This window comes from Camelina sativa, chromosome 4, assembly GCF_000633955.1.
Source record: "Camelina sativa cultivar DH55 chromosome 4, Cs, whole genome shotgun sequence".
In the NCBI taxonomy this organism is placed as follows: Eukaryota; Viridiplantae; Streptophyta; class Magnoliopsida; order Brassicales; family Brassicaceae; genus Camelina; species Camelina sativa.
The window spans coordinates 27,125,791-27,152,328 of NC_025688.1; the positions used below are offsets into that span (position 1 = coordinate 27,125,791).

Consider the following 26,538-nt stretch of genomic DNA (forward strand, 5'->3'; position numbering starts at 1 on the left):
AAAAAAAAAAAAAAAAAACTTATAAACACACACATATATATATTCCATAATTTCCCCGACAAATTTACATGAGAATTTAATCCAAAAGTTATGTATATGCAGAGAAATAAGAATTATTTTTCGTATTGATATTTAGTATATAGATTCTTCGAATATTTAAAATGTGGTTTTATAATTTTAGAAAATTAATAGGTAAAGAGTGAATAAGAGAGAGAGAAAGAAAACTTACCGTCTTTGAAAATCTTGTCTTGAGATAAAGCAGCGATTCGTTGCTTGAGAGCACTGTTGTCGACGTTAAGAAGCAAACGCTGATGATCCAAGAACGCAACTCTTGGCGATAACACTGACACTTCCGCCTTTAATTTCAACATTTTGCATAAAAATGATTTAATTAGGTCATAATGATCATCATAATTATTCGAATTGATTAAAACGATATGAATGTGTTTATGTAATGTACCTGCAACGAAGTGACGCTGCGCTCAAGCTCTGATATGTATTGCAGTTTCCTAACCCTTGATCTCTGTGCTGATTGCCGATTTGCTAATATTCTGTAGAACCATTCAGAAATATTTATCTTTAATTTCCGTTAACAATTAAAAACAAATTATATGGTTAAAATTTTGACGCTAATTTTCAGTAATAAAAAAAAAAACATTGGTGCATCATAATCAAATCTCAGTTAATTAATATTNTTCGAATATTTAAAATGTGGTTTTATAATTTTAGAAAATTAATAGGTAAAGAGTGAATAAGAGAGAGAGAAAGAAAACTTACCGTCTTTGAAAATCTTGTCTTGAGATAAAGCAGCGATTCGTTGCTTGAGAGCACTGTTGTCGACGTTAAGAAGCAAACGCTGATGATCCAAGAACGCAACTCTTGGCGATAACACTGACACTTCCGCCTTTAATTTCAACATTTTGCATAAAAATGATTTAATTAGGTCATAATGATCATCATAATTATTCGAATTGATTAAAACGATATGAATGTGTTTATGTAATGTACCTGCAACGAAGTGACGCTGCGCTCAAGCTCTGATATGTATTGCAGTTTCCTAACCCTTGATCTCTGTGCTGATTGCCGATTTGCTAATATTCTGTAGAACCATTCAGAAATATTTATCTTTAATTTCCGTTAACAATTAAAAACAAATTATATGGTTAAAATTTTGACGCTAATTTTCAGTAATAAAAAAAAAAACATTGGTGCATCATAATCAAATCTCAGTTAATTAATATTTGTACGTGCATGCATGATCGTGAATATATATATATATATATATATATATTTTTACCTTTTAACCCTTTTGGGATCAAGAATCCGGTTGCCGGAGCTATTGCCTGAATTGTTAGTCGAAGCCGTACCATCATCTGGCTCCGTCTTGCATTGGCTCTGGACTTCATCGTTATTAATGTTATTGTTGTTGTTCTTGTAGTTATTGGTCATGTCATGATTGGAAGGTGGTTCGTTTTTGTCGTCGTTGATGCTATTGGACGGCGTTGACGTGTTTGAGGAAGATCCGGTGGGTCCTAAAATGTTGTTGTTGTCGTTGTTGATATGGGAAGGAGTTTTATGAAGGTTGTCGTCGTCGGTGAACATCAACATGAACTGTTCGTCGTCGAACCTGTCGAAGTGGTGGTTTTCGATGCTGGCATGGTCTGATACGGTTGGAGCTTCAAGAAAAGTGATGGAGTCGCTGATTGAACGACGGTGGTTGCCGCGGCGAGACGCTGAGAAGTCTAGGAATTCGTCTACCCATGAAGGGTTTTGTACGGCGGTTGTAGTGGCTGAAGCGGTTGCGATTGGGGTAGAGAAAGGAGAAAGCTTTTGGGATGAGAAATCAGGCCAATGTGGTGTCATGTTGGGGATTTTGGGAGGTAGTTGTGCCATTTGAAAGAGAGAATTATATCTATCTCTAATGGCAAGATCAGAGGAGAGATCGCAAAGTTTACCAAAGAAAGCAAATCTGAATTTACAAGATTTAGGAAGGGGAAACAAAAAAACCTTGGTTAATTAATTACAAGACAAGATAAACACTAACGTAAACCCAAATTCAGAAAACTAAAAACCTAGATGAAAGACAAAGGAAATTAAAGAAACGAAATTGAGACAAATGGGGAAGTGGAATGAGAGATCAATTAATGTCTCCTAAACCACACAAGAAAGAAAAAGGAAGGAGCGGAAGAAAGGAGAAAACGGAACAAGAGTAACCAAAATGGCTATGTTTAACAAACGGTAGTTATATAAATAGAAGTATATAAAAAATTAAAAGAGAGAATTAATAAAGGAGAGAGTGCATGCGATGAGAGATTCATATCTTATGTAAAAAATGTGATGAAAGAACGAACATAATGAATTCGATGTGATCAAAGTGTTTATTATCTCCCTCTCTGAGTCTGAAGTAGGGTCGTCACATGGAGGGAGAGATTGAGATCGGACAGCTATGAAACAGCTGTCTTTAGAAAGATAGGCTAAGGTCTCTCAACGGTATTACTGGAAAGTCTCCTCCACTGGTTTTGTTTTCTTTCTTCCTTGATTTAAAAAGAAAAAAAAAATCCATGTAAGAGATTTGTAGAAGGAATCAAGCAAGCCGTGTATTTGTGACCCCCCTTCTTTTAAAACTTTGCTTATAGTAGTAGTAGTAGTCTCTTTCTCATTGCTTACAAAATACAAATATAATTATCTGAAGATTAATACATAATCAAATGTTAAGTTATGTTTTCGATGAATAATGCAACAAACTTGGCGAATGGATATGTTTCATATGAATAATTACATGAGTTTATTATACTAGCATACCAATGTTCTCTATAGAAAATGAGTCGGATAATGGATTATATACTAATAACAACGATCGATCTCTTTCTTTCCTTTACCGTGTTAATGGATTATCTTTGTTACTGTGTAATAACTGATAACATGCCAAAAAATCAATGCTACACTGAAGAGAAGAGGATCAGAAACTAAAAAACTAAGAGCAGTGGACGAGCATGGAGAAAGAAAGAGATGAGAGTGAGTGAAATGTTAAATTAAGAAGAAAAAAGAAAAGAAAAAGAAAGAAGAAGGACGAGAATAATGTTGATGTGAGTGTGTGTGAATCCATGTGATTCGTTTTGTGTTCTCTTTTTCTCTATATTTTGCTTTGTGTCCCAGACCACACCCACATGTAGGACACTTGCCACTTTTTTTCTTTGACAAACTTTTTTTCTTTCTTTTCTTCACTCGTATAGTTTCGTATTTCTACTTTTTTCCGTATTTAATGGAGTATACCGGAATAAATAATGGAACATATTAATGAGCTGTTCTTCTAAATGTGTTGGACATGGTCTCATTTACATATATGTTCATGTTATAATGATAAAATATAAAACAAAACAAACTTAAGGGGAAAATTATGAAATACGAAAATTGTATAGTTTAATAGTATTATATCTAAACATCCAGGGTTAAATTCATAGTATGCAAAAGAAATAGAGAGAAGCTCTAACTACTTGAAATATGCAAGAAAACAGAGTATCTTTAACTACTTGAAAGCTTGAGAAGATTGAAAAAAAGAACACAAAAGTTAATTCACTGCATAAATGTTACAGAAATAACTTGGTGGTTGGTTTCTATAATAGTGCAGAGATATAAGAACAAGAACAACAATGGATAAAAGAGACCCAATTTCAGATTATATTTGTATCTCACGTATCAACCAAGTTGTTGGAGTTCAAAAAAAGTGAAAGATTTGTTACCAATAGAGAAGATTATAGCGTTACCTGGACTGTACTGCATTCCACCTGCATCTTTGGTTGTCACTGGTATCCTAAAATTACTCTGTCCTTAATCCCTGAATCGGGTAATTTTACTAGACCATGGAGACAATGTTAGGCCTTTTATCTTATACACAGCATACTCTATGTTCCTTTTAACTACATTACACATTCTCTAGGTTCATCCACAGAATACCTCGTCTGATTGGTAATTCATGGGTTTTCTTTGGCTAGCTCTCTGAGTGGAGTTACTAAATTATGGGAAAAGCCTCAAGTTTACAAACATGATTGCTGTCTTGAAAGATCATTAATTTTACGCCAAAGAGGGAATATTACAGATACACCTATGACATAATCTACATCCTGAATCTAGTCTATGAAATACAATCAATTAACATAATCTCCATTTCTAGAAAATACATGCATATCATGAGATCATCTAGATGTGATTAACTCATCAGTACCTACTTTGGTTTATGAGGATGTAAAGACGAACAAGAGAATTATGATCCAAAGTTAATACAGTTTCAACTAACTATATATAATGACACTTGAGAAAATGTGATTTTAGCATAAAGGTTCCTTGTAAAAGCTTCAAGAAACTTAAAGAAGTTAGTTAGCTGATCTAATAAGAGGTAGATTCTTGCGTCTCCTCTTAGACCGAGCACGACGCCTTAGCATCCACAAGATCAGCAAGAAACCAATCAAAACCAGCTGAAGTGCGAAGACTAGCTTCATACCTGGACACAACAACAACAACAACAAGGTTTGCTAGACAATCGAAGTAAACAAATGTAGCATTAGAAGAAGAAAAAAAACAAGACAAACCTTGGAGATTCTTGAACATGTCCTGAAGATTCACAAAGGTATTAGAATCCTTTAAAGAAGTAGTAGAACCGAGTTTCCTGTCGACAGATTTAAGTTTGGTTCTAGGTTTGTAGATGTAGTTAACATTACCACCCATTACACATGTGTTGGGACAACCAATGCTACTTTCGTACTCATCACTTCCATCACAGCAATCTGAAGACATAACAATAACATAATCATACACCAAGAGAGAGCTTAAACGAGAATCATTCAGCAAACGTATTACTAACCACAGATTCCATCGTTTACACGAGAAGAGTAAACGAACTTTGGTGAACTTCCTATGTTCCTACAGTAGAACTTGCCATTTGGACATGCTGAAGTCCCTGAAATAAAAGGGTAACAAACATTGATGCAATCAATCAGTTAATCAGATTTACATAGCTGTAGAAATTGAGAAACTTTCTAATTATGCATCTAAAAAAAAACACATTTTTCACAATTGAAGTTGTGAAACAGAATCTGATCCGATCAATGGATTCATACTTGTTCTCCTAAGATCTTTAACTGAGCAAGAATTTAAAGTCTCATCTTGGCTCTATGGATTGGAGGAAGAGAAGGGGGAGGGAGTACCAGGCTCATCGGTGCCGTCGAGACAATCGCAGAAGTTGTCGTTGAGACGGTCTCTGTGGAATGATTTGGAGCCATCTTTGCATCTGATAATATCTGATTCGAAATACTTTTCATCTGCCTCACAACAAAGAACAAAGTAACTAAAGANAGTTAATACAGTTTCAACTAACTATATATAATGACACTTGAGAAAATGTGATTTTAGCATAAAGGTTCCTTGTAAAAGCTTCAAGAAACTTAAAGAAGTTAGTTAGCTGATCTAATAAGAGGTAGATTCTTGCGTCTCCTCTTAGACCGAGCACGACGCCTTAGCATCCACAAGATCAGCAAGAAACCAATCAAAACCAGCTGAAGTGCGAAGACTAGCTTCATACCTGGACACAACAACAACAACAACAAGGTTTGCTAGACAATCGAAGTAAACAAATGTAGCATTAGAAGAAGAAAAAAAACAAGACAAACCTTGGAGATTCTTGAACATGTCCTGAAGATTCACAAAGGTATTAGAATCCTTTAAAGAAGTAGTAGAACCGAGTTTCCTGTCGACAGATTTAAGTTTGGTTCTAGGTTTGTAGATGTAGTTAACATTACCACCCATTACACATGTGTTGGGACAACCAATGCTACTTTCGTACTCATCACTTCCATCACAGCAATCTGAAGACATAACAATAACATAATCATACACCAAGAGAGAGCTTAAACGAGAATCATTCAGCAAACGTATTACTAACCACAGATTCCATCGTTTACACGAGAAGAGTAAACGAACTTTGGTGAACTTCCTATGTTCCTACAGTAGAACTTGCCATTTGGACATGCTGAAGTCCCTGAAATAAAAGGGTAACAAACATTGATGCAATCAATCAGTTAATCAGATTTACATAGCTGTAGAAATTGAGAAACTTTCTAATTATGCATCTAAAAAAAAACACATTTTTCACAATTGAAGTTGTGAAACAGAATCTGATCCGATCAATGGATTCATACTTGTTCTCCTAAGATCTTTAACTGAGCAAGAATTTAAAGTCTCATCTTGGCTCTATGGATTGGAGGAAGAGAAGGGGGAGGGAGTACCAGGCTCATCGGTGCCGTCGAGACAATCGCAGAAGTTGTCGTTGAGACGGTCTCTGTGGAATGATTTGGAGCCATCTTTGCATCTGATAATATCTGATTCGAAATACTTTTCATCTGCCTCACAACAAAGAACAAAGTAACTAAAGAATCAGAGATTAATCGATAGAAAGATAAAAGAGTGAGAGTGATCGAAGAAGTAAACCTAAGGGGTGAACGCCAACGAGGGGAGAGGTCGAAGCGACGGAGACGACGAAGGCGAGTAACGAACACAACACGACGCACTGCAGCAGCATCGTGTTGTGTTCAGTTGACTCGCATTTGGACAAAACCGACGCCGTCTTAAGTAATTCGAGTCCCTCTCTAATCGGACCAAACACAGTTGCCTAAAAAGCACAAAAGCAACAGGATTTGTACGGTTAAGACTTAAGATCGAAGTTGGATACTATTAATTAAATTTGGGCTTTTGAGAATATGTTAGACTTTGGGGGTTTAAGATTATTTGAACCACAAGTGAAAGAACTAATCCGAAAGACTTCAACTAGTTTATGAAGAATGAATCTACTGTAAGAAGCAACGAACTTCTACAACACAAAAGAGTTGGGATTTTGTAGTTTTAAGTGTGCTTGTTGACTNAAAAAAAAAAAAAAAAAAAGTGTGCTTGTTGACTTGTTTATTCTTTCGATACCCTCTTTTCTAGACTAAGTCCCTTTTTGTAAAATGCGGGTTGAGCTTTTTATGTTGTATATGCCTCCAATTCTTTTGTCATGGCTGATGTAACCGTTGTCTTTCCATCACTTTGGCTAGAGCTTATAAACTTTTTTGTCAAGTCCAAATGTCTAGTAGATATACCAGAAAAATTGTAGTTAACAGTTCTTATAGCTTACACTGTTATGAGGGTATACCAATAAAGTGTACATATCTCGGATGCTCTGTGGTGCCTCTTATCAATGTGGTCAAACTCTAGTCTATCCAACTCAGTAGCTCTTGTGGTGCCTCTTATCAATGTGGTCAAACTCTAGTCTATCCAACTCAGTAGCTCTTATAGTAAGCATCTGATTCCATAGCACCTAAAGCACTAATATCATTTGACTTGGACAAAATATAGACAAGCAAGACTAAAAAAAAAAATCTCCTTGGATTCATTTGTTCAAGTCTTCATGTTTTGGACCTCAAGAATATGAAAAACGAATCCATACTCGGAAGCAAAAGAAGATACTAGATTTTGGATTTGAAGAGCCAAGATGATTGACAATATGACATACATAATATTGTATACTTCTTACAAAACCCAAACCAAAGAATTTGAAACAATATACTTAATCTACACACCCCCTCATCATCCATTCATCCCAGCCTCTCTGTTCAAGTAGTTGTTCTTGTCTTACTTCGTTTCTGTGATGCTCTCAGATAAGCTTCTGCTTTTGTACCTTTTAAGAGTTCCCTGAAAACTTTTGTAACAGTGGTCTGCTCTACACCGTGATGCTCCTTCATGTAATTGATCATCTCAGGAAGAGTGTAGAAATTCTCACAACACAACAAGTAGCTATCTCTCATTTTCTCCTCTTCCATGCTCAAAACGCGACTACTTTGCTGCTCATAAGTATATATATATACGAGAAAATGTATGTGAATCAATCAGTGAGAATTACATAGAATGTAAAATCTAATGTATAGAATCGAGTTTTGTTTGAATTAATTACTTGTGCCTTCGTAGTAGTAGTGGTAACACAGTCTCCTCCATCTGTTTTCTCTGCTTCAGAATTTGTCGCCATTACTCTCTCTCTCTCTATTGAATTGATTTGCTTTGCATTTAGGGTTTTAACATAGGAAGGAAGCGGATACCTCCCTTTTTATAGCCCAATTCAGTGAACGGCCCAGTAAAGCCCAATTATACAATAGTCAACGAGCATTATTAATGGTTTTTAACTTTTTATATTGGTTTCAAGTTTCATTGAACACGCTTGTAGATGATCGAGACAACATTTTAAACAAGACACGACACGATGGAGGAGAAATAAAAATTAGAATTCTTAAAACCAACCGACTTGTTTTATTCAGCTTAAAGAATCATCAGAGAATTCAAAAACCAAACAGGAAAGTAAATAAAAAAATTTAGTGTAAAAACAGAGTACATAGTACAAGCTGGCGGAGGCTACGAATGATAAGCGAGGTAGTTCTCCCAATGTCTTTGAGTAGAGTGAAATTTAAAACCATTCCATCACCATATGACAATCATCATAAACCGTGTTTTTACGAATCTTGATATCACGCAAATCCACCACAATCTCTGGCTTTTCCGAAGCTATAAGACAAGTAATCGCATCTACAGCTAAAGGAGCAACCTAGAAAGCCTATAGAGCGTACGTAACAGCGCTTGTTCCCTAATTATCAGTTTTACGGACTTTTGAGATTTTATGAGCTATATGGCTAAATGCATTTGCATTTAGCCCAAAAGGCCCATTTATTCACTATGACTAGTATTTGGGAAAATTATTTTTAGCGGTGGTAATTTTCCATCGGAAATTATTTGTTCGATCTACAGCTGCTAGGGTTTTATTTGTTTCTCTCTCTTCTTTTGGAGATTTCTGCTGCAGTAACTCGGATTTGATAACTCTATATGCCGTGATGGCTGGCCAATATGTTTCAAATGATGTTAAGACCTCACTTGGTCCCGTCGGACTCGATCGGGTATGCCCTATTCCAATGCTTTGCGACTCTTTTGGACTTTATTAGTTTCTGATTTGCATCTCAATTCACGTTATATATATACTCTGCTAGGATTTGGTACTTTTATGGCTAAGTGTTTCGACTGTTATTCTAAACCTGCAAGGTATTTATTTTTTTTGTCCAATCGTGTTTCACTTTCAGATGCTTACCAATGATATTCTTGGTGATATAGACGCTGCTACTGTTCTTAGGATGTTGAGGAGGTGGGGGGTCAAAGAACCAGCTACCAATGTATTTGATATAACAAGAAATCCCGTGACAGCTTGCCAGGCTGCTTCAAATGATGTTAAGACCTCACTTGGTCCCGTCGGACTCGATCCGGTATGCCCTATTCCAATGCTTTGCGACTCTTTTGGACTTTATTAGTTTCTGATTTGCATCTCAATTCACGTTATATATGTACTCTGCTAGGATTTGGTACTTTTATGGCTAAGTGTTTCGACTGTTATTCTAAACCTGCAAGGTATTTATTTTTTTTGTCCAATCGTGTTTCACTTTCAGATGCTTACCAATGATATTCTTGGTGATATAGACGCTGCTACTGTTCTTAGGATGTTGAGGAGGTGGGGGGTCAAAGAACCAGCTACCAATGTATTTGATATAACAAGAAATCCCGTGACAGCTTGCCAGGCTGCTTCAAATGATGTTAAGACCTCACTTGGTCCCGTCGGACTCGATCCGGTATGCCCTATTCCAATGCTTTGCGACTCTTTTGGACTTTATTAGTTTCTGATTTGCATCTCAATTCACGTTATATATGTACTCTGCTAGGATTTGGTACTTTTATGGCTAAGTGTTTCGACTGTTATTCTAAACCTGCAAGGTATTTATTTTTTTTGTCCAATCGTGTTTCACTTTCAGATGCTTACCAATGATATTCTTGGTGATATAGACGCTGCTACTGTTCTTAGGATGTTGAGGAGGTGGGGGGTCAAAGAACCAGCTACCAATGTATTTGATATAACAAGAAATCCCGTGACAGCTTGCCAGGCTGCTTCAAATGATGTTAAGACCTCACTTGGTCCCGTCGGACTCGATCCGGTATGCCCTATTCCAATGCTTTGCGACTCTTTTGGACTTTATTAGTTTCTGATTTGCATCTCAATTCACGTTATATATGTACTCTGCTAGGATTTGGTACTTTTATGGCTAAGTGTTTCGACTGTTATTCTAAACCTGCAAGGTATTTATTTTTTTTGTCCAATCGTGTTTCACTTTCAGATGCTTACCAATGATATTCTTGGTGATATAGACGCTGCTACTGTTCTTAGGATGTTGAGGAGGTGGGGGGTCAAAGAACCAGCTACCAATGTATTTGATATAACAAGAAATCCCGTGACAGCTTGCCAGGCTGCTTCAAAAAATATTAAGACCTCACTTGGTCCCGTCGGACTCGATCGGGTATGCCCTATTCGAATGCTTTATGTTTTCGAGTTTTATTCTTAACCTGCAAGATATTTATTTTTTGTCTAATCGTGTTTTTCAGATGCTTATGGATGATATTGGTGAAATGACCATTACAACGGACGCTGCTACTATTCTTAGGATGTTTAGGAGGTGGGGGGTCAAACACCCAGCTACCAAGGTATACTTGATATATTCGTGATGGTTATAATACAAATATACATGCAAAGATTTGTGTTGATATTCTGGGTTTGGGTATCTGCAGAATAGACCAGAGGAAGGATGCGAGGAAAAGTGTCTATCTAAATTGAAAACTCAAGAGTCGTAGATTTACTCAAAAGTATTCTTTTTGTCACATCTTCATTTTTTTTGGAGTTTTGGATACAGAGTTCAGTCTAATTTAGAAAACATGAATGAAGTTTTCATATCTAAGGCCTGAGATGCTTTTTTCTATACTCATTTGAGTGTGCATTTTTTAACATCTAAAGAATGTAGTATGTATGACCTGATAATAATGGATTTGTACAAACCCTCAGGCTTTGGTGCAGCATGCTCCTATAACGAACTAGTTGCTTCTGCAAACTCCTCAACGAATTGGCTAATACCTTCACCCTGCCCATGTTAAAAACCAAAAGAGCTAAATCTTCACAAACAAATCAAGATTAAACAAAAAAAAAAACTGCTAATATTTCATCAAACGAGGCTAGTCTCCCGTCACATGCAGAAAGCTTACAGATTCAGCATTTTTTCAGAGAATAAAAAACCCATAAACCAGCTGAGAAGTACAAGGTTTTGGTAATGGAGTACGAACCAGAAGAGAAGAAGATTCTGGAGAAGGAGCAGAAACTGTAGCTAGCTAATTTGTCATCAAACGAGGCTAATCTCTAGTCATATAACCAGCTGAGAAGTACAAGTAATGGAGTACGAACCAGAAGAGAAGATTCTGGAGAAGGAGCAGTGAGTTCAGCTTGCCACTCACGAAGATTCTGCGAGATTTGGGCTTCCAAAAGAGTAAGGTCACCATGGCGCCCTTCTTTCCTAGCAGCCTGAAGATGACAGAACTTCTCCTGAAGTTCTCTTAGCTTCTCCTCCAAATTCTGATGCGCCGAAGACACACATGTCATCTTCGGATGGTTTGACATCTCCCTCTCCTGATCAAACCAATTCAAAAATCAACTTAAAAACGTGACCACATAACACCTAAATCCCGATTCTCATGAAGAAGGAAACAAATCTTATGAAGAAGGAAACAAACACATTACCTCAGAAACCAAAGCAAACGCAATCGAGTATTTTAGGAAATCAAGATTCAGTTTAGAGAAACTGGCGCTTGGTCTCTCCTTCCTCCGTTTCTGGCAATTTAGTCAACAAACCAAAACTGATAAGTTAATGGAAAGTGTTAAACAAAATTCAAAACAACAACAAAGCAAACAGATTACACATCAGTCCAACCTAAATCAACTAAGACCTAAAACTTTATGGTCTCAACTAAGAAGAAAAAGGATGATCCAGACTCCTAAGAACTATACACCATAGCTTTAAAATTTGACCATCAATAGTTGTGTGCACCATATTTAAGAGTTGTAATCGCATCAGAGAGCATACACTTCAAAATCCTAAGCAGAAACTATCATTTCAATGCACCAAATTTCAATTTCCTAAACATACTAACGAGAAATAGAACCCAGGAGGTCAAAATACTCAAAAGCCTTGGATGATCTAAGCCCATAACAGAGCGAAATAACAACACGAACGAATAGAGTAAAGCCCTAGATTATAACTTACTTCCGAAAAAATGAATGCTTTTTTTCTAAACTCGTTTGAGTGTGCATTTTTTAACATCTAAAGAGTGTAGTATGTATGACCTGATAATAATGGATTTGTACAGATAAGAGAGATAACGGTTTTCATTGAAGCCAAGAACCATTTTACCATTGCCTATGAACGACGAGCCAGTTTACTCACTTAGAATATCGGATTAAGAGGACCCAAAAGCTAAGGTTTGAGTACATTTCACCCTCAGAATTGCAAGCATTATCATGCTGAGGGTGAACACCTAGAACAATTTGTAACAGTTTTCTGTTCTCCTACAGTTAGAATAAGACAACAAGACAAAGAAGGGATATATCACTTACCTTCAGTTCTGGAAAGAGGATTATCATGCTGAGGGTGAACACCTATTTTTTTCCGTATCTCATCCTACAGAAAGAGATTGATATAGTCAAATACAAAAACGCAAGAAACAGGGATAACACAGCATAACAAAAAAAAGACAGAAAGTATAATAGTAATGCTAGAAGAAGAAAGCCTACTTTACAGTTACCATGTAGAAGGGGATCTCCAGACGTTGGACGAAGAAGGCCGACAAGCATTGATATTCTTGTGCTTTTGCCAGCTCCATTATCTCCTTCAAGCAATGGAAGCAAGATTGAATGAGAATATCAAGTTTAGCAATATCTTTTTCCAACTTTATTTTTAATTGGTTCTGAAAACTGAAATTGCATGCATGGTATGTTCATGAAGTTATTGTAGAGACCAAGATTCATCAGAGACAGAATAGAGATGATAAAGCCAGGAACAGAATAAAATATGTGCATAAATGCGTTACATAAATGAATTTGACCAAATTAGCTTCACTGAACAATACTAAATAATTTGTTTTCGGACAAGCAGATTCAGATGGAAATTCCCAGCAATACGACGCAAATAAACAGCCAAAACAGCAATATATTCAATCTACAAATTTTCTGAAAAATTACTATTTCGATAAGGTATTCTAGCAAGCAACTATAAATGAGGTTAGAGAAGATGAGAATATTTAATAAACAGTAAAAACATACCCAGAAGTAAAAAAGTATATGGTTCTCATACAATGTAAGTCGTAATGAATGAACCGCACAACAATTTGTATGCAGATTTCTAACTTGTATGCACCTACAGGGCAAACATTGAAGGTGAATTCAATGTCCAGCTTTGAAATACATTAATTGGATTTTTCTTTCTCAGATAGGATATGAACATACCTCCCATCCAGCTCTTATTGCCTCATTTCCAGACACCCTTAGTGACCTCTGTATTCTCCGGGAACAAATTAGTTTCGAGACCTGGAACCCGATAGTGGATGTTACTTTTCTTCCTCCCAAAGCACTTGCTGAGGATGAAGTTCCATGGGTACCGCACACCATTTTCCCTGGGGAGGACCTGAGAAAATGAACTCTTGGGTTACGCCCAAAGGTGTAGGGTATAAGAAACGAGGAGATAACCAATGTTAAGAACGAAAAAATAGTTCACAAAACTGACAGAGAATCACCAGACAAATGAACAAAAAATGTATGAAGGCGACAAGTAACAGAGATGAAATTGCCTTATCAGCTCGAACAAAGAACAAAGCATACCTCACTTCGCTGCAGTTAAGAGGAAAGCTGTATCCAGGCAGACATATTTAAAAGAAAGAGTAGAAATTCACATTTACTATCCTTATAAAGATTGACCTCTGCTGAAAGAAACACATTCATCTTTCTAGAACTATTCATCTTGCTTTCAGTAAAAATAAAACATTGTACCTGCACAGGTTTTCCTTTTAACGAGTTTGACATTGTATTACTATTCGCCAGTCAAAATTGATGTATCTTGGTCCTCCTGGATAAGGAAGAACTCAGACTTTTAGATGGTTGAACTTAATTAAGCTCTGAACTCCATTATCATTATGTTCATAGAGCTAACATAAGATAACAATTACACTGTTAACAGCAGTACCGATACTATTGAGAGCTAAAAATGCAGGCGCTCGCAAATATGAATCAGGTAACAATATAATTTTGAAACATTTACTGATGTCAGTACTTAAATGAAAGATACAAAGCTCTACAACCACAACCAACTTCGAGCTTAGCCTTAAAAAATGTGTACAAGGAAATACCAGGAAGGAACTAATGAGGTAGCCAATATGTAAAAGTATAAATACTGCATTTGCAGTTATAAACAGAGAAACTAACTGAATGCTTTAATTTCCAAACAAACAACAGAAGAAATATTGTCTTCTCCTGAATAGAGCGTTCCAATAATCTTCTATGGGCAACGGAGTCTTGGATTTAAACGTACCAAACCTAAATACATTGGCATAATGAAATATCAAAATAGATATATCCATAGTCATATGTGTTAAATAAAGGGATAACAAAGTAAAATAGAGAAAAAAGACCACCAAATTTCCACCAACAGTAAGCAGCAGAGGTGGAATATCCTCCCTAACTTTTCGCAATGCCCTCGAGCCCAACACCTTGTTGCTTCAGTAAAGGCTAGAGAAGTGGCGCAGTGCCAATAGTAAGTCAGGGATAAAAAGACTGATAAGGGTTTCATTGAATGATTTGAGTTTTACAGTAGTGTTTTACCAGCGAATTTTCCTCGTCCGTCCTTCTTTGTTACCAGGAGTAGCCGAGCCTGATGGCCAAGTAGGACTTGCAAGAATGGGACTGATAATCCTGGATAACACCGGTAACGCATGCATGCATGACCTGCAAGGAAGAGACAACTCAGAAGAGAAAGATGGCATGGAAATCAGTTGCAAGGCCATCCATTAGCTGGATACCTGATGCAATCCATAAAAATAAAGAATATGAAGGCTAGTATCCATGATAGTTTCTATGTAGTAGTAGTAGCAAAGTGCCTTGGAAAAGGTAAGTAGGTTTGGAAAATAAACCTGACGTGACCCCAAAATGCCAACAACTTTGCCGTAGTAATTCCGAAGAAGACTGTCTCCAACACAAAATGAAGAAGGATACCTAACAACAGAAGAGGGAAGAGGTAGAAAAATGAATTCAGAGACATTATTAATGAGAGCATATGACTTACTAACAACCACTGGTTGACCGATTTCAAGGCAACTCAAGACAGCTGATCAGAAATTCATGTACCTCCTCAGAAAATACAACTATGGAGGTCAATGGGTGAAACACAGGACAGTAAAAGTAACTAGAGGTTTCCGAAATAGCAATAGTCGTATGTCTAACATAAGCCCTCAATAGTGTTTAAATTAACACTCAAGCGAGAACATGTGAAATTCATCACTCATGTGTTTCATCAAAACAAAATATGGAATAAGTTGAAGTTACGCTCTCAATAGCACAGCACGTCGTCACGGCAATCAGAACTCGGATATATATATATATATATATCTTCCTTGTTACAAACAATAAAATAATCAAGCCTAATCTTCGATATGGGACCACGAATCAAGTAGAATCGAGCAGAAACTGTATTAACTTACCAGAAATAAGAAGGAAGCGCGACCACCGTCACTGCTCCGCCGGATCCCAAATTTAGGGAATGGGGAAAAATTAGAAATAAAAAGAAAAGAAATAAAAAACTTAAAATGACCGACCGACGTTGTTTAGTTCTCTCTTTCGTTTGGCCCAGAAGCCCATCAAAGCCTATTTCGCTGATAGTGAAATTCAGAAACAAAATCGTCAAAAATTCGAAAAACAAATTAGCAGCGCCAAAGTTTGTTAGCTCTCTCTCTCTCTCTCTCTCTCTCTCTCTCATCTTCTCCAATCTTCGATTCTCATCATCTTTGATCTTCGATCGTGAATCGAGTTCTGGAGTTGGATCTGGTAGAGACAATTCGATTCGATCTTCGATCTTCTAAAGCTTTCGACACCTAAACCATGGCTTCAAGTAGAAACAGTACAGTAGCGAACAAAGGTCCTCCGTCCTCTTCGTCAGGGATAAAGGTAAGAAGAAGATTGATAGATTTCATTTTTTCTTAATCGATTCATAGATAATATAGTTTGCTGATGATAATCTGAGTTTCGATCGAATGATTTCATGAAACATTCTTCAATCGCTTTGTTTGGAGATGCGCATACTAATTTCCCCCAATCTATATCTTCGATGTTGTGATAATCTGAGTTTCGATCGAATAAGATCTTAAACCTTCGTCACTCTAATCTTGCATCATCAATTATATGACATCTTCAATCGCTTTTTTTTTTTTTTTTCCAGATGGAAGATGCTACTTCAGTTAGCCAGTTCATTGAACTTTTGGCCGCTTTCACAGAAGACAATAGAAAACAAGGTACGGCTACGGACAGCGAGATAATGGCGTCTTTTCTCATGTTGAGGTGTTTCAAAAATCACTATAAGAAACTGGAATCTGTTGAAGAATTGAAACCGTATGGGATGGATTCAAAACTTGCTGAAACAATGTATGAAGGGTTGTTTTCCGTGATGAAACCCACGGTGCGAAACGAATATAAAGCATTACGCAAAATTGCTGCTAAGGAAAGATCACAACAACAGCGTAAGTTGGAAGATGCTACTAGTGTTAGGGAATTTCTCGATCTGCTAGCAGCTCAGAGCCAGCAGAATAAGGACAATGTTTCATGCCAACAAGTTTTCCTGGAATGTGTCCAGAGGTACTCCACTTTCGAAGAAACACTTGACGAATTGAGCAAGCTTATGGATCACACTCAAGCCTGTATACTCATTTACAGTGACATGATGAAAATGAGAACCAACGTCAAAAAAGAATACAGGAGATTACGTTCAGATGCTGCTCAAGTGTCTCCAGCTACCTCACATTCTACATCCTCAACGGTTGCTTCTGCTTCTGGGGAAACAAGTGCACGACGATGTAAGTTGGAAGATGCGCGTACGGCGAGAGACTTTATTGGTATCTTAGCAGGTCAAATCCAACAGAGAAAGGAATCCGCTGCACACCTGGATCTTCTCCTTAAATGCTTACAGGATTACTCTAGTTCACAGGAAACCCTTAAAGAATTGAGCCAGTATATGGATCATCGTCAAGCTACTAAACTATATGACGGTACTATGATGAAGATGAAAAAAGAGGTGGGAGCAGAGTATCAGAGTTTATGTCAACTTAAATGTGATCGTGAAAGAAGTGTACAGCGGAAGCGTAAGTTGGAAGATGCTTCTACTCTGGCAGAGTTCCTTGAGACATTAGCACTCGACAACCAACTGAAAAGGGAAACAACTGCATACGAGGAATTCTTGCTGAAATGCTTCCAGCATTACTCAAATTTGGAGAAAATTGCTGATGAACTGAAACAGGAGAATCTGGATGCAACTGAAGCTAATAGCCTTTATCATCAAATTCAGAGTAAAATGAACATAAAGGTGAGAGAAGAGTATCAGAAATTAGTTCTTGCATCTGCACACAACGAAGACCTCCAGGAGAATTCACAGAATGAGATAGTGCCTCCATTGCTTCCTGATAGTAATTTGGAAGATGCTGAAAGTGCTCTGCAGTTCCTTCAAATACTAAAATTTCAAGTCCAACAGAACAAGGAACAAACAGCAATCCAGGAAGTCTTGCTGAAACACTTCCAGGGTTACTCAACTTTGGAGGAAATTACTCAAGAATTGCAAACGTGTTACAATATGGATGAAATTGAAGCTACCACACTCTATCAAAGGATTGTGGAGAAAATGAAAAGCGAGGTGAAAGAAGATTACCAGAAGTTATGTTCAGCTCGGGCTCTACATCTTGAACAGGAGAACCATCAAGTGCCTCCAATGTTTACTGCTGTTGCTTCTGCATCCTCAAATGACCAGACTGGGAGCTTAAGTCAACCCAGGGATTCAATTCATCAGATATTAGAAACGATAAGTGAAACAATGAAACAGGTATAACTAACGAGTATCATATTACTTAGCAATGAAGAATCTCCTAATTTTTTATATATCATAACGTTGTTCTTTTCAAAAAATTTTCTGAACAGCTGGTGGTGGATTCTAAGAACAAGGATGACAAAGCTCAAAAGACTATTCAGCAGATGATGAAGAATTTCACCAATTCAGAGCACAAACTTCTGACAGAAACAATAAACAAGGTAACATACAATCTTGAAACTAACAAGTATCATATTACCTAAAAGAAGAATCTCCAGATTTTATATACCTAACATGACATTGTTCCTCCTCTCTGAGCAGATGGTTGATTCTAACAAAAAGCTAGATGAAAAGGTACAAACCACTATGCATCAGATGATGGAGAATTCCAACAAACTGACAGAAAAAGTGAACAAGGTGAGAATTAAGTGGTCTTGAAACTTCTATCATATATTACTCTAAAGAAGAATCTCCTAAATTTATATATATACTTTATAACATTGCAGCTGGATGAGAAAATGCAAAAAACAGTGCAACAGATGAGAGAGCTTTACAATAGTTCTCAGAAGAATATGCAGACTTCTCTGACAGAATTTCTTAACACAGAGTTTGATCCGAAGTTTAGGAAAACTATAAATGAGAGGTTTGCTGCTATTGGTCCTGCGATAGGGAAAAAAGCCTTTAGTGATGTGGGGAAAGCAGTAAGTCAGCAGCTGGATGAGCAAAAGCAAAAAACAGTGCAACAGATGAGAGAGCTTTACAATAGTTCTCAGAAGAATCTGCAGACTTCTCTGACAGAATTTCTTAACACAGAGTTTGATCCGAAGTTTAGGAAAGCTATAAATGAGAGGTTTGCTGCTCTTGGTCCTGCGATGGGGAAAAAAGCCTTTAGTGATGTGGGGAAAGCAGTAAGTCAGCTTGAAGAATCTTTTTCCTCAAAGATTAAGGAAAGCAACAAAAGCATCTCTGAACAGTTGTCCCAGCTTGAATCTGCCTTGTCAGCTGCTCAAAGCTTAACCCATGAATTAGCTGATAGCCAAAAGGATCGTCCGTCAAAGATTTTAACTTCTGTTCAGAATTTACAAGATCTATCACAGTGGATTTCAGAGGGAAAGTACGAAGAATCTTTCAGTTGGGCTCTAGATTGCAATGATGCCTCTACAGTATCATGACTCTGCTCTCAGGTAAAATACTGAAATATATTATTAGCAGCATTACATTATAAATACCATGATTTGTTGACACTAACCATGATCATGGTGGCAGGTTAATATGGATAACCTACCACTAAGTCAAAGGGTTTGTTGTAGGTTGTTACGGGAGCTTACCACTAATTTGAAGAAAAACACTTCCGACAAACTTAAATGGATAGGACATATCATCTCTTCTATCAAAGCAGGTGTCACAACTACTCAGGAAGTTAGTCAGTGTTTTAATTTAGTGAACCAGCGTCTTCATCAGTATATTAGAGAAATTAACTTTGACAAATTTGACGCTGTGGGTCTTCTACCATCTCTGGCTCTGTGAAGGTGTATTTCTATATGTTTGTGTGATACTCTGAATATAATAAATCATTTCAGAACTAATGTGGAGAGTGTTCGCAGGAGGAAGAAGAGCAAGAAGAAGCGTAATCAGAAATAAAGTGGAGAGTGTTCGCAGGAGGAGGAAGCAGAAGGTGATTAGAAGAAGAAACGTGACTTTGGTCACTTTAGACTCTTTGAATACTTGAAAATTTGACTCTTCTTTCCATTTCCTATTTGACTCTTTCCCTTAGACTCTTCTTTCCATTTCCTACTTCAATTTAACGCACATGCTGTCAGATTCATTGAGACTAAGAGCACAAGCTTTAAGCGAAACCCTCAGGCTCAGGCTTTGGTGCAGCATGTTCCTATAACGAACTAGCTGCATCATTCTCCTAGCCTAATTTCAACAGAGCAAAAACTCGTTTTCTCATCAAATTATAGATCAAGGATAAGTACACAACTTCGTTTACAAAATTCTTCCTTGCGGAGGAGAAAAAATAAAATGCAAAAATTTACAAACCCATCTCAGATTCTATAAAGAAAAAGGGCAAAGACCAGACTTGTCCATATTAACACAATACATCAAATCAAAAATGATGATCCTATCTCCTCATCATACAGTCAGAAAGAGAGAGAAAAAAAAACACAGATGACGATGGCTTTTTTGTAGGATGCCGGAGACAACTTGGAGCTATTGTTGCAGGAGTCTTGAGTTAGATTGAGGAGAGGGCTTGTCTGAAGCCACTTTAAACTGTCCCATCTTTTCGTCAGATTCACTGATTTGGTATTCAAAGAGATGCCACTCGAAGGAACCTGGAGGTTGTGGATCCATATAGTAAGATCTCTTCTGGCCTTCTTGTTCCTTCATCAGTTGCTTTCTTGATTCATGCCAACCTCGTCCGCTGTAATCTGGAAGTGATCTTTGCTTTCGATTTCCGCTATCATATGCTCTTCTAGGTTTGTCAAAGAAGAGCCACTCCCTAATCGTTTCGCCTTCAACCAGTTCAAGATGAAACAACTCTGCAATTGCAAAAAATTAAGGGTCAGACAAAAATAAGAAACTCACATATGGCTTATGTTTTCAAAGAGGTAGAACTAAAAGAGAGAGAAGCTAAATTCGGCTCCAGTGGAACAAATGTTCCAATGCCCTCACCTGCTGCATTCCATGGGCATTTTGTGTTAACAGCTCCTTCACACACTGGGATGCCAACATTCTTACCCTGAGTCTTTGCACGAAGGGCATCAATCAATAGATTATCTTTCAAACTGATGCCCCCCGGCCTTAAGACAGGTGTTGCGCCAGGCGAATCTTCATTCAGAGCTAGAGTCGCATGGTAGTTACTGCAGTAATCCAGGTACCACTCAGAGCCATGAGCAGGCCTTGTGCAATCCCATAGTGCACACTTGGGTCCGAGAAAAGCAGATGGAGGCACACGGACACTTGATGGAGTGGTAAATTCAGCAAAGTTTTCGATCTCTTCAGAAGAGTCAAGCTTAATGGAAGGGCTGTTATCGAGTTCCTGACGCACTTCTGAGCATATATAATCATACTGAGAAGTTATATCCAGGTTGCTGAGTTTTTGATCATGGAAATCAGGAGCAGTGTTTATGCTTGAATCAAACCCTTCAAAGGCATAATGGAGTTGCTGGCCATGTGTTTCTGTGTTGTTACCAGCATCCTGAGATAGGAAAGGTGAATTTGTACATTAGCAAAAACATTCAAAATTAAAAACAAGAATGAAAAAATATCAAAATTTATATGGAATCAATGGTGTTGCAAATGTCCAGGAAAATCTAACTAACAATCCAGAACCTAGAGACAATAATGCTAAATAGGCTAAGGCAAAAGCATACAGAAGACAACTTGAATGCAGAAACTGTAGCTAGCTAACCTCAACACCACAGGAGAAATTCCCGTTGAAAGGACTTTGACTAAAATGATCAGATGTCCATTCTGGAGGGCACAAGGTTTGAGCGAAACCCTCAGGCTCAGGCTTTGGTGCAGCATGTTCCTTTAACGTACTAGTTGCATCATCCTCCTCGTCTAACTTCAACAGAGGAGCAAACTCAGCAAACACCTCAAGGTATTGGCTAATACCTTCACCCTGCAGATGTTAAAAACCAAAAGAGCTAAATTTCCACCCACAAATCAAGATTAAACAAAAAACTGGAAATTTGTCATCAAACGAGGCTAATCTCTAGTCATATACAGAAACCAGCTGAGAAGTACAAGTAATGGAGTACGAACCAGAAGAGAAGATTCTGGAGAAGGAGCAGTGAGTTCAGCTTGCCACTCACGAAGATTCTGAGAGATTTGGGCTTCCAAAAGAGCAAGGTCACCATGGCGCCCTTCTTTCCTAGCAGCCTGAAGAAGACAGAACTTCTCCTAAAGTTCTCTTAGCTTCTCCTCCAAATTCTGATGCGCGGAAGACACACATGTCATCTTCGGATGGTTTGACATCTCCCTCTCCTGATCAAACCAATTCAGAAATCAACTTAAAACCTGACCACAGAATAACCAAATCCAGATTCTCATGAAGAAGGAAACAAACAAATTACCTCAAAACCAAAGCAAACGCAATTGAGTATTCCAGGAAATCAAGATTCAGATTTGAGAAATTGGCGCTTGGTTTTTCCTTCCTCCGTTTCTGGCTATTTAAACAGCAAACCAAAACTAATAGTTAATGGAAAAGTGATAAAAAAGAGTTCAAAACAACAACAAAGCAAACAGATTACACATCAGTCCAACCTAAATCAACTAGCAAACATACTAACGCTTCAACAACTCCAGCTCCCCTTGAGCCTTCCCTAACCAACCAGAGATCCAAAACAACTCCATTTCCTTCTGCCGGGTTCGATCTCTTGGACAGTACTACTACTCGCTACGGAGGTTTGATGGTGGACAGAGAGAAATCCCCACAGCTAGCAAACAAACCTCTGAAAAAATATATTCATAAGCTAACGCTATCTAAAACCTTAGCATCCTATTCATATGATCTATTGATCCAACACACGAAGCAACACAAAGCCGTAAACTAAAGCTAATCGAAGAATCAAAGTATCCTAGACTAGTATTTCAAATCAATAATCAAACTTAATGCTAAGTCTAGTTCACACTCTTCAAACCCTATGATATCAAGTAAACTAAGAAGAAGAAGGATTATTCCAGACTTCTAAGAAAGGATACACCATAGCTTCAAAATTGACCATCAGAAACTATCAGAGAGCATACACTTTAAATCCTAAGCAGAAACTATCAATTCGATATTCCAAACTTCAATTTCATAAACATACTAACGAGAAATAGAACCCCGGAGGTCAAAATACTCAAAAGCCCTTTGATGATCTAACGGATTAGATCAAAATCACAATCCCCTAACAGAGCCAAATAACAACACGAACGAATAGAGGAAATCCCTAGATTATAACTTACTTCCGAAAGGATTCGATTGTTCTGTAGAATCTTATCGTTATGAAGAAACAGGAGTTATCGCGATGAAGAAGAAGAAGAAGGCAAAGTTACACAGCGAAGAAGAGCAATGGATGGATTCATCAGAGGAGGACGATTGCGACCCTCTTTGGTTTGTCTCCTTTTCCCGAAACGCTGCGTTTGATAAATTAAAGTGAGGATTTTTTTTTGGAAAGTTTTGAACAAAAGTTAATAGGGTTTATTATGATTTTTCCAAAACTAAATTCAAAAATTTTAGAATGTCCAAATTCAATAAATATGCATTAACTATATGATTTCTTTTTTAAAAAAATATAGATTTTAAATTATTGAAAAAAGCTATAATAAAGTCTTCCAAATTCTTGTGGATAAGACATAAAAACAAAGCTATAGATGTCATTCAACACATAAAATCGGAAAAAAAAAATTGTTATTGAAATAATCCAAAAATCGAAAAGACCAACTACTAAAATCGATTTAATTAAGGGCATATTCAAAGCTAAAAACTTTCCTAAGATACAAGCTAAAAATTCACCTCCAATGGTAAAGTTGTTAATTAAAAGTTCTTAAACTTTTTTCAAAAACTTGCTTTAAACAAAGGAAGAAGAAGAAGCTTGAACTTCAAGCAAAAATCAAATCGTTGTAACAAAGGAAGAAGAAGAAGAATCGTCGAAGCAGAGGGGAGAGGACATAGAGTGACCTGAAGTTGGGGCTGACTACAAGATTGAATACTCAGTTGATGTCGGCTTGTTGGTGCTGTTGCTCTCGGCTCTTCAAATCCGTAGTGATCCTTGAAGTTGTAGATGAAGATGTCTGAACCTCTCTCCAGAGAAACAAACCAGAAATGATCAGCTGCAGAAAAAAGTAAACAAACCCAGCAGCTACATAAGACATGCAAAAAATCCAGTAGCAGTCATATCAAGCTTTTAAGAGAAGAAGAAGAAAATACCTTTAAAAATTCAGCAAGAAAGGGAATAGTAGCGTAATCATACTTATAACCTCCATCGCTTTGAGAAAGAGTTGTTAAAATCCCCTGTAGCATAAGTTTACACAGTGAGAAATGAAACAAAAACTTATATCTCTCACTAATATCAAGAATGATGATCATGACTTGTATAGACTAATAACGGCATTCGTTGGCAACACAAACTCTCATTAAACTTCTTCAGCTAGCTACACAGATTGAACAAAATCACAAGCATAAAGGGAGACCGAATTGAATTTTTAGAAACACAGTAGATTACACCATCGTTAACAGGAATTGGTCAAATGATGCAAGTGTTGGGTTTATTATATACATCAAAATCAAAGCATACTCACCGTTTGGTTAAACTCGTAAAACATCTGTTTGTGGTAGCATAACTACAAAACCATAGAGGAGAGAAAGAAAAATAAAAACTTACGTTTGTAATCTCAAAAAGCTCCAAATCAATATCTTTAGGGCGGATAAGAAGACCAAGCTCACGATGAAAGACAATGGTGTGTAGAATGCCTGCAGCAACAAATCACACCTTCTCAGATTTAAAGTTTCACAAAGTAAATCACACTACAGAACTGAATAAAAAATGACAAATCAGACAATAAGAGTTGCTCGCATCTTCAAACTTTTACTCAAGCTTAGAAAGAAACCACAGATTTATGCATAGTGTTCTCCAAAACTCCCTAATTCGATCCAATTTCTACAGGTTTTAAAATCACTGAGAAATACCTAATCTCGGATCCAAATCAATCAACCAAATCGACGCAAAACCTTACGAGATCGAACAACCACCAAACAAATCCAGATTATAGAAACATGGACTCGATGACTACAAGGATTATTAGACTGATTTTTTAAGCAAAAAACAAAAAAAACAAAAAGAGGACGAAAGATTTACCAGTTCCTTGACCCTTGACCTGACAAACTTCGCCGAACCAAACTCGAATACAAGAGAGAAGCTTCCGATTTCTCTAAGATTTCTTCTTCTGATTGATTCTCCGATCTGTGTTCTTCGTTTCAATGTCGGAGATAACGAGAGAGAAATTAAACAATGACACGTGCCCTAATTGATATTTTTGATTTATTTTTTGACAGTTTTTAAGTTAACATACTTGCTAACCTTACTAGAACTGAGACATACAACGATTATATGCTTTGAGGAAACAATGATAATAAATCATGGACTAGCTAGCTAAAATATTGTCTTAGAGATTGTGTTCTCATATAAAGTATTCAACCCATAAGTCTTTTATTAGGGGTTTTGTTAACAGATTTTGGCTTGGTGATTATATCTCTGTTTTTTCATTTCTTTCAAGCTGTTTTACTGATACACAGTAAACTAGTTGGCATGAATTAGTTCAGTGTCAAATGTACTTAATTGTAGATATAAGGTGCAATAACTTCTAAGGACATCAATACGTCGTTTCAAAGTCACAAGCCTTGTTTCTTTCCTTTACAGTTTCTACTCGATGTCAAAGTCAACTCTTTTAGTCCACCATCACTGCAATAATCTATGATAATGTGATCATATATATACGTCTCTCAATATCAGAAAATTCAACATAGGTGTACATATCTACTATACATGTAATATATGTGTTAATGAAGAGATTTGTGGAGCCAAGATGGAATATGATGAAAATGAAATGGCAAAGTGTCCTGCAAGATATTGACACAAAATATTAATGCAACACAGAGTTCCCATACCACAATAACATTGGTCTCAAGTAACTTCTAATAATAGTAATAAGCAGACACATTGCAGGCATGAGCATCATGAGTAAGTAGCCTCTATTCAATTCCTCTCTCTCTCTCCCTCTTAATCATGAAACTACCTCTTTGTCTCTTCCTTTTTCTCTTATTTCTTTTTTATCATTTACACTCAATAAAATCTAATCGAGCATAGCCTATAGCTATACTCATTATTCTCCAATATATCTGACCAAACATGTAACAGACTTAAACCCTAATAAATGATCATCCGTACAATGCACCTCTCCCTCTCAAGCAAAGTTAAAAGACCACCTTCTGTTTTGTTCCCCTTTGACTCTATATAACACACAGTAACTCCTCTGTAGCTATTCTTCCTTAGATCCTCAGCAAACTCAAACTCAAATATCTCATCTCTATATCTACGGTTTTCCTCATCCTCCACTCTTATTCTTTCTCACTTATGAGTTAGTTTATACAAACCATTATTATACATAACATGTTTCTTTATATCATGCAGGGGAGTATCATCATCATTCACCACCAGATTCATATCACCTGTCTGTTGGGGAATATGAAGAGGACACATTTGGCAAGTTTCAGCAACCGAAGCACAACCAGAGAAGAAGAAGAAGAAGAAGAAGACACTGATGGTGATCACAACAGAGTCATCATGAATCACTACAAGAATTACGAAGCTGGGCTGATCCCATGGCCTCCCAAGAACTACATTTGCACCTTCTGCAGGCGAGAGTTTAGATCTGCTCAAGCACTTGGAGGCCACATGAATGTCCATAGAAGAGACAGGGCAAAACTCAGACAGATCCCTTCTTGGCT

The 26,538-nt window shown here is 37.1% G+C and overlaps 5 protein-coding genes, 2 long non-coding RNA genes and 1 pseudogene across 18 annotated transcripts in view; 2 read left to right on the top strand and 6 right to left on the bottom strand.

The window, feature by feature from the left end:
- LOC104782746 (basic leucine zipper 34-like) overlaps window positions 1-3,091 on the bottom strand; it is a gene marked incomplete at its 3' end in the record, with an annotated part of 5,690 nt that extends 2,599 nt beyond the window's left edge. Inside the window, exons 1-3 of the mRNA XM_019245035.1 lie at window positions 1,298-3,091; window positions 1,009-1,099; window positions 778-904 (exon numbers count right to left, since the gene is read on the bottom strand). Coding sequence (XP_019100580.1) covers window positions 778-904; window positions 1,009-1,099; window positions 1,298-1,893 — 814 coding nt within the window. The remainder of the gene's footprint in view (window positions 1-777; window positions 905-1,008; window positions 1,100-1,297) is intronic.
- LOC104784360 (glucosidase 2 subunit beta-like) lies at window positions 4,034-5,409 on the bottom strand. Its single transcript, XM_010509398.2, has 5 exons — window positions 5,387-5,409; window positions 5,202-5,341; window positions 4,859-4,954; window positions 4,587-4,781; window positions 4,034-4,498 (listed from the first exon to the last, which is right to left on the bottom strand). Exons 1-5 carry the CDS (start codon window positions 5,407-5,409, stop codon window positions 4,371-4,373), a joined length of 582 nt encoding a protein of 193 aa, XP_010507700.1. The 3' UTR covers window positions 4,034-4,370.
- On the bottom strand, window positions 5,358-6,814 carry LOC104782744 (glucosidase 2 subunit beta-like). The gene is made up of 5 exons (XM_010507760.2): window positions 6,481-6,814; window positions 6,279-6,392; window positions 5,936-6,031; window positions 5,664-5,858; window positions 5,358-5,575 (listed from the first exon to the last, which is right to left on the bottom strand). The coding sequence occupies exons 1-5, from the start codon at window positions 6,569-6,571 to the stop codon at window positions 5,448-5,450; spliced, it is 624 nt and encodes a 207-aa protein (XP_010506062.1). The 5' UTR covers window positions 6,572-6,814; the 3' UTR covers window positions 5,358-5,447.
- Window positions 7,477-8,110, bottom strand: LOC104782747. The gene is made up of 2 exons (XR_767061.2): window positions 7,979-8,110; window positions 7,477-7,868 (listed from the first exon to the last, which is right to left on the bottom strand). It is a non-coding gene; the product is annotated as an uncharacterized LOC104782747 (long non-coding RNA).
- Window positions 8,783-10,868, top strand: LOC104782751. Of its 2 annotated transcripts, none has more exons than XM_010507765.2 (7): window positions 8,783-8,966; window positions 9,147-9,326; window positions 9,507-9,686; window positions 9,867-10,046; window positions 10,227-10,406; window positions 10,492-10,590; window positions 10,680-10,868. In XM_010507765.2, the coding sequence occupies exons 1-7, from the start codon at window positions 8,904-8,906 to the stop codon at window positions 10,713-10,715; spliced, it is 918 nt and encodes a 305-aa protein (XP_010506067.1). In that variant the 5' UTR covers window positions 8,783-8,903; the 3' UTR covers window positions 10,716-10,868. The 2 variants fall into 2 exon arrangements, with proteins under 2 accessions (XP_010506067.1, XP_010506066.1); XM_010507764.2 differs by having other exon boundaries at window positions 10,675-10,866.
- On the bottom strand, window positions 10,717-15,769 carry LOC104782750. Of its 10 annotated transcripts, none has more exons than XR_767065.2 (13): window positions 15,676-15,769; window positions 15,109-15,190; window positions 14,801-14,923; window positions 14,405-14,707; window positions 13,973-14,048; window positions 13,805-13,813; window positions 13,433-13,610; window positions 13,250-13,343; window positions 12,722-12,816; window positions 12,545-12,608; window positions 11,672-11,761; window positions 11,339-11,560; window positions 10,717-11,021 (listed from the first exon to the last, which is right to left on the bottom strand). It is a non-coding gene; the product is annotated as an uncharacterized LOC104782750 (long non-coding RNA). The 10 variants fall into 10 exon arrangements; XR_767066.2 differs by having other exon boundaries at window positions 13,805-13,831; XR_767071.2 differs by lacking the exon at window positions 13,805-13,813 and having other exon boundaries at window positions 12,733-12,816; window positions 13,281-13,343.
- Window positions 15,930-19,841, top strand: LOC104782749 (spindle pole body component 110-like). Of its 2 annotated transcripts, XR_767062.2 has the most exons (7): window positions 15,930-16,138; window positions 16,410-18,056; window positions 18,152-18,262; window positions 18,363-18,458; window positions 18,548-19,225; window positions 19,308-19,570; window positions 19,646-19,841. XR_767062.2 is itself a non-coding variant. In XM_010507763.2 (6 exons), exons 1-5 carry the CDS (start codon window positions 16,073-16,075, stop codon window positions 19,211-19,213), a joined length of 2,586 nt encoding a protein of 861 aa, XP_010506065.1. In that variant the 5' UTR covers window positions 15,930-16,072; the 3' UTR covers window positions 19,214-19,225; window positions 19,308-19,578. The 2 variants fall into 2 exon arrangements, 1 of the variants encoding a protein (XP_010506065.1); XM_010507763.2 differs by lacking the exon at window positions 19,646-19,841 and having other exon boundaries at window positions 19,308-19,578.
- Window positions 20,016-25,132, bottom strand: LOC104782748 (annotated as a pseudogene).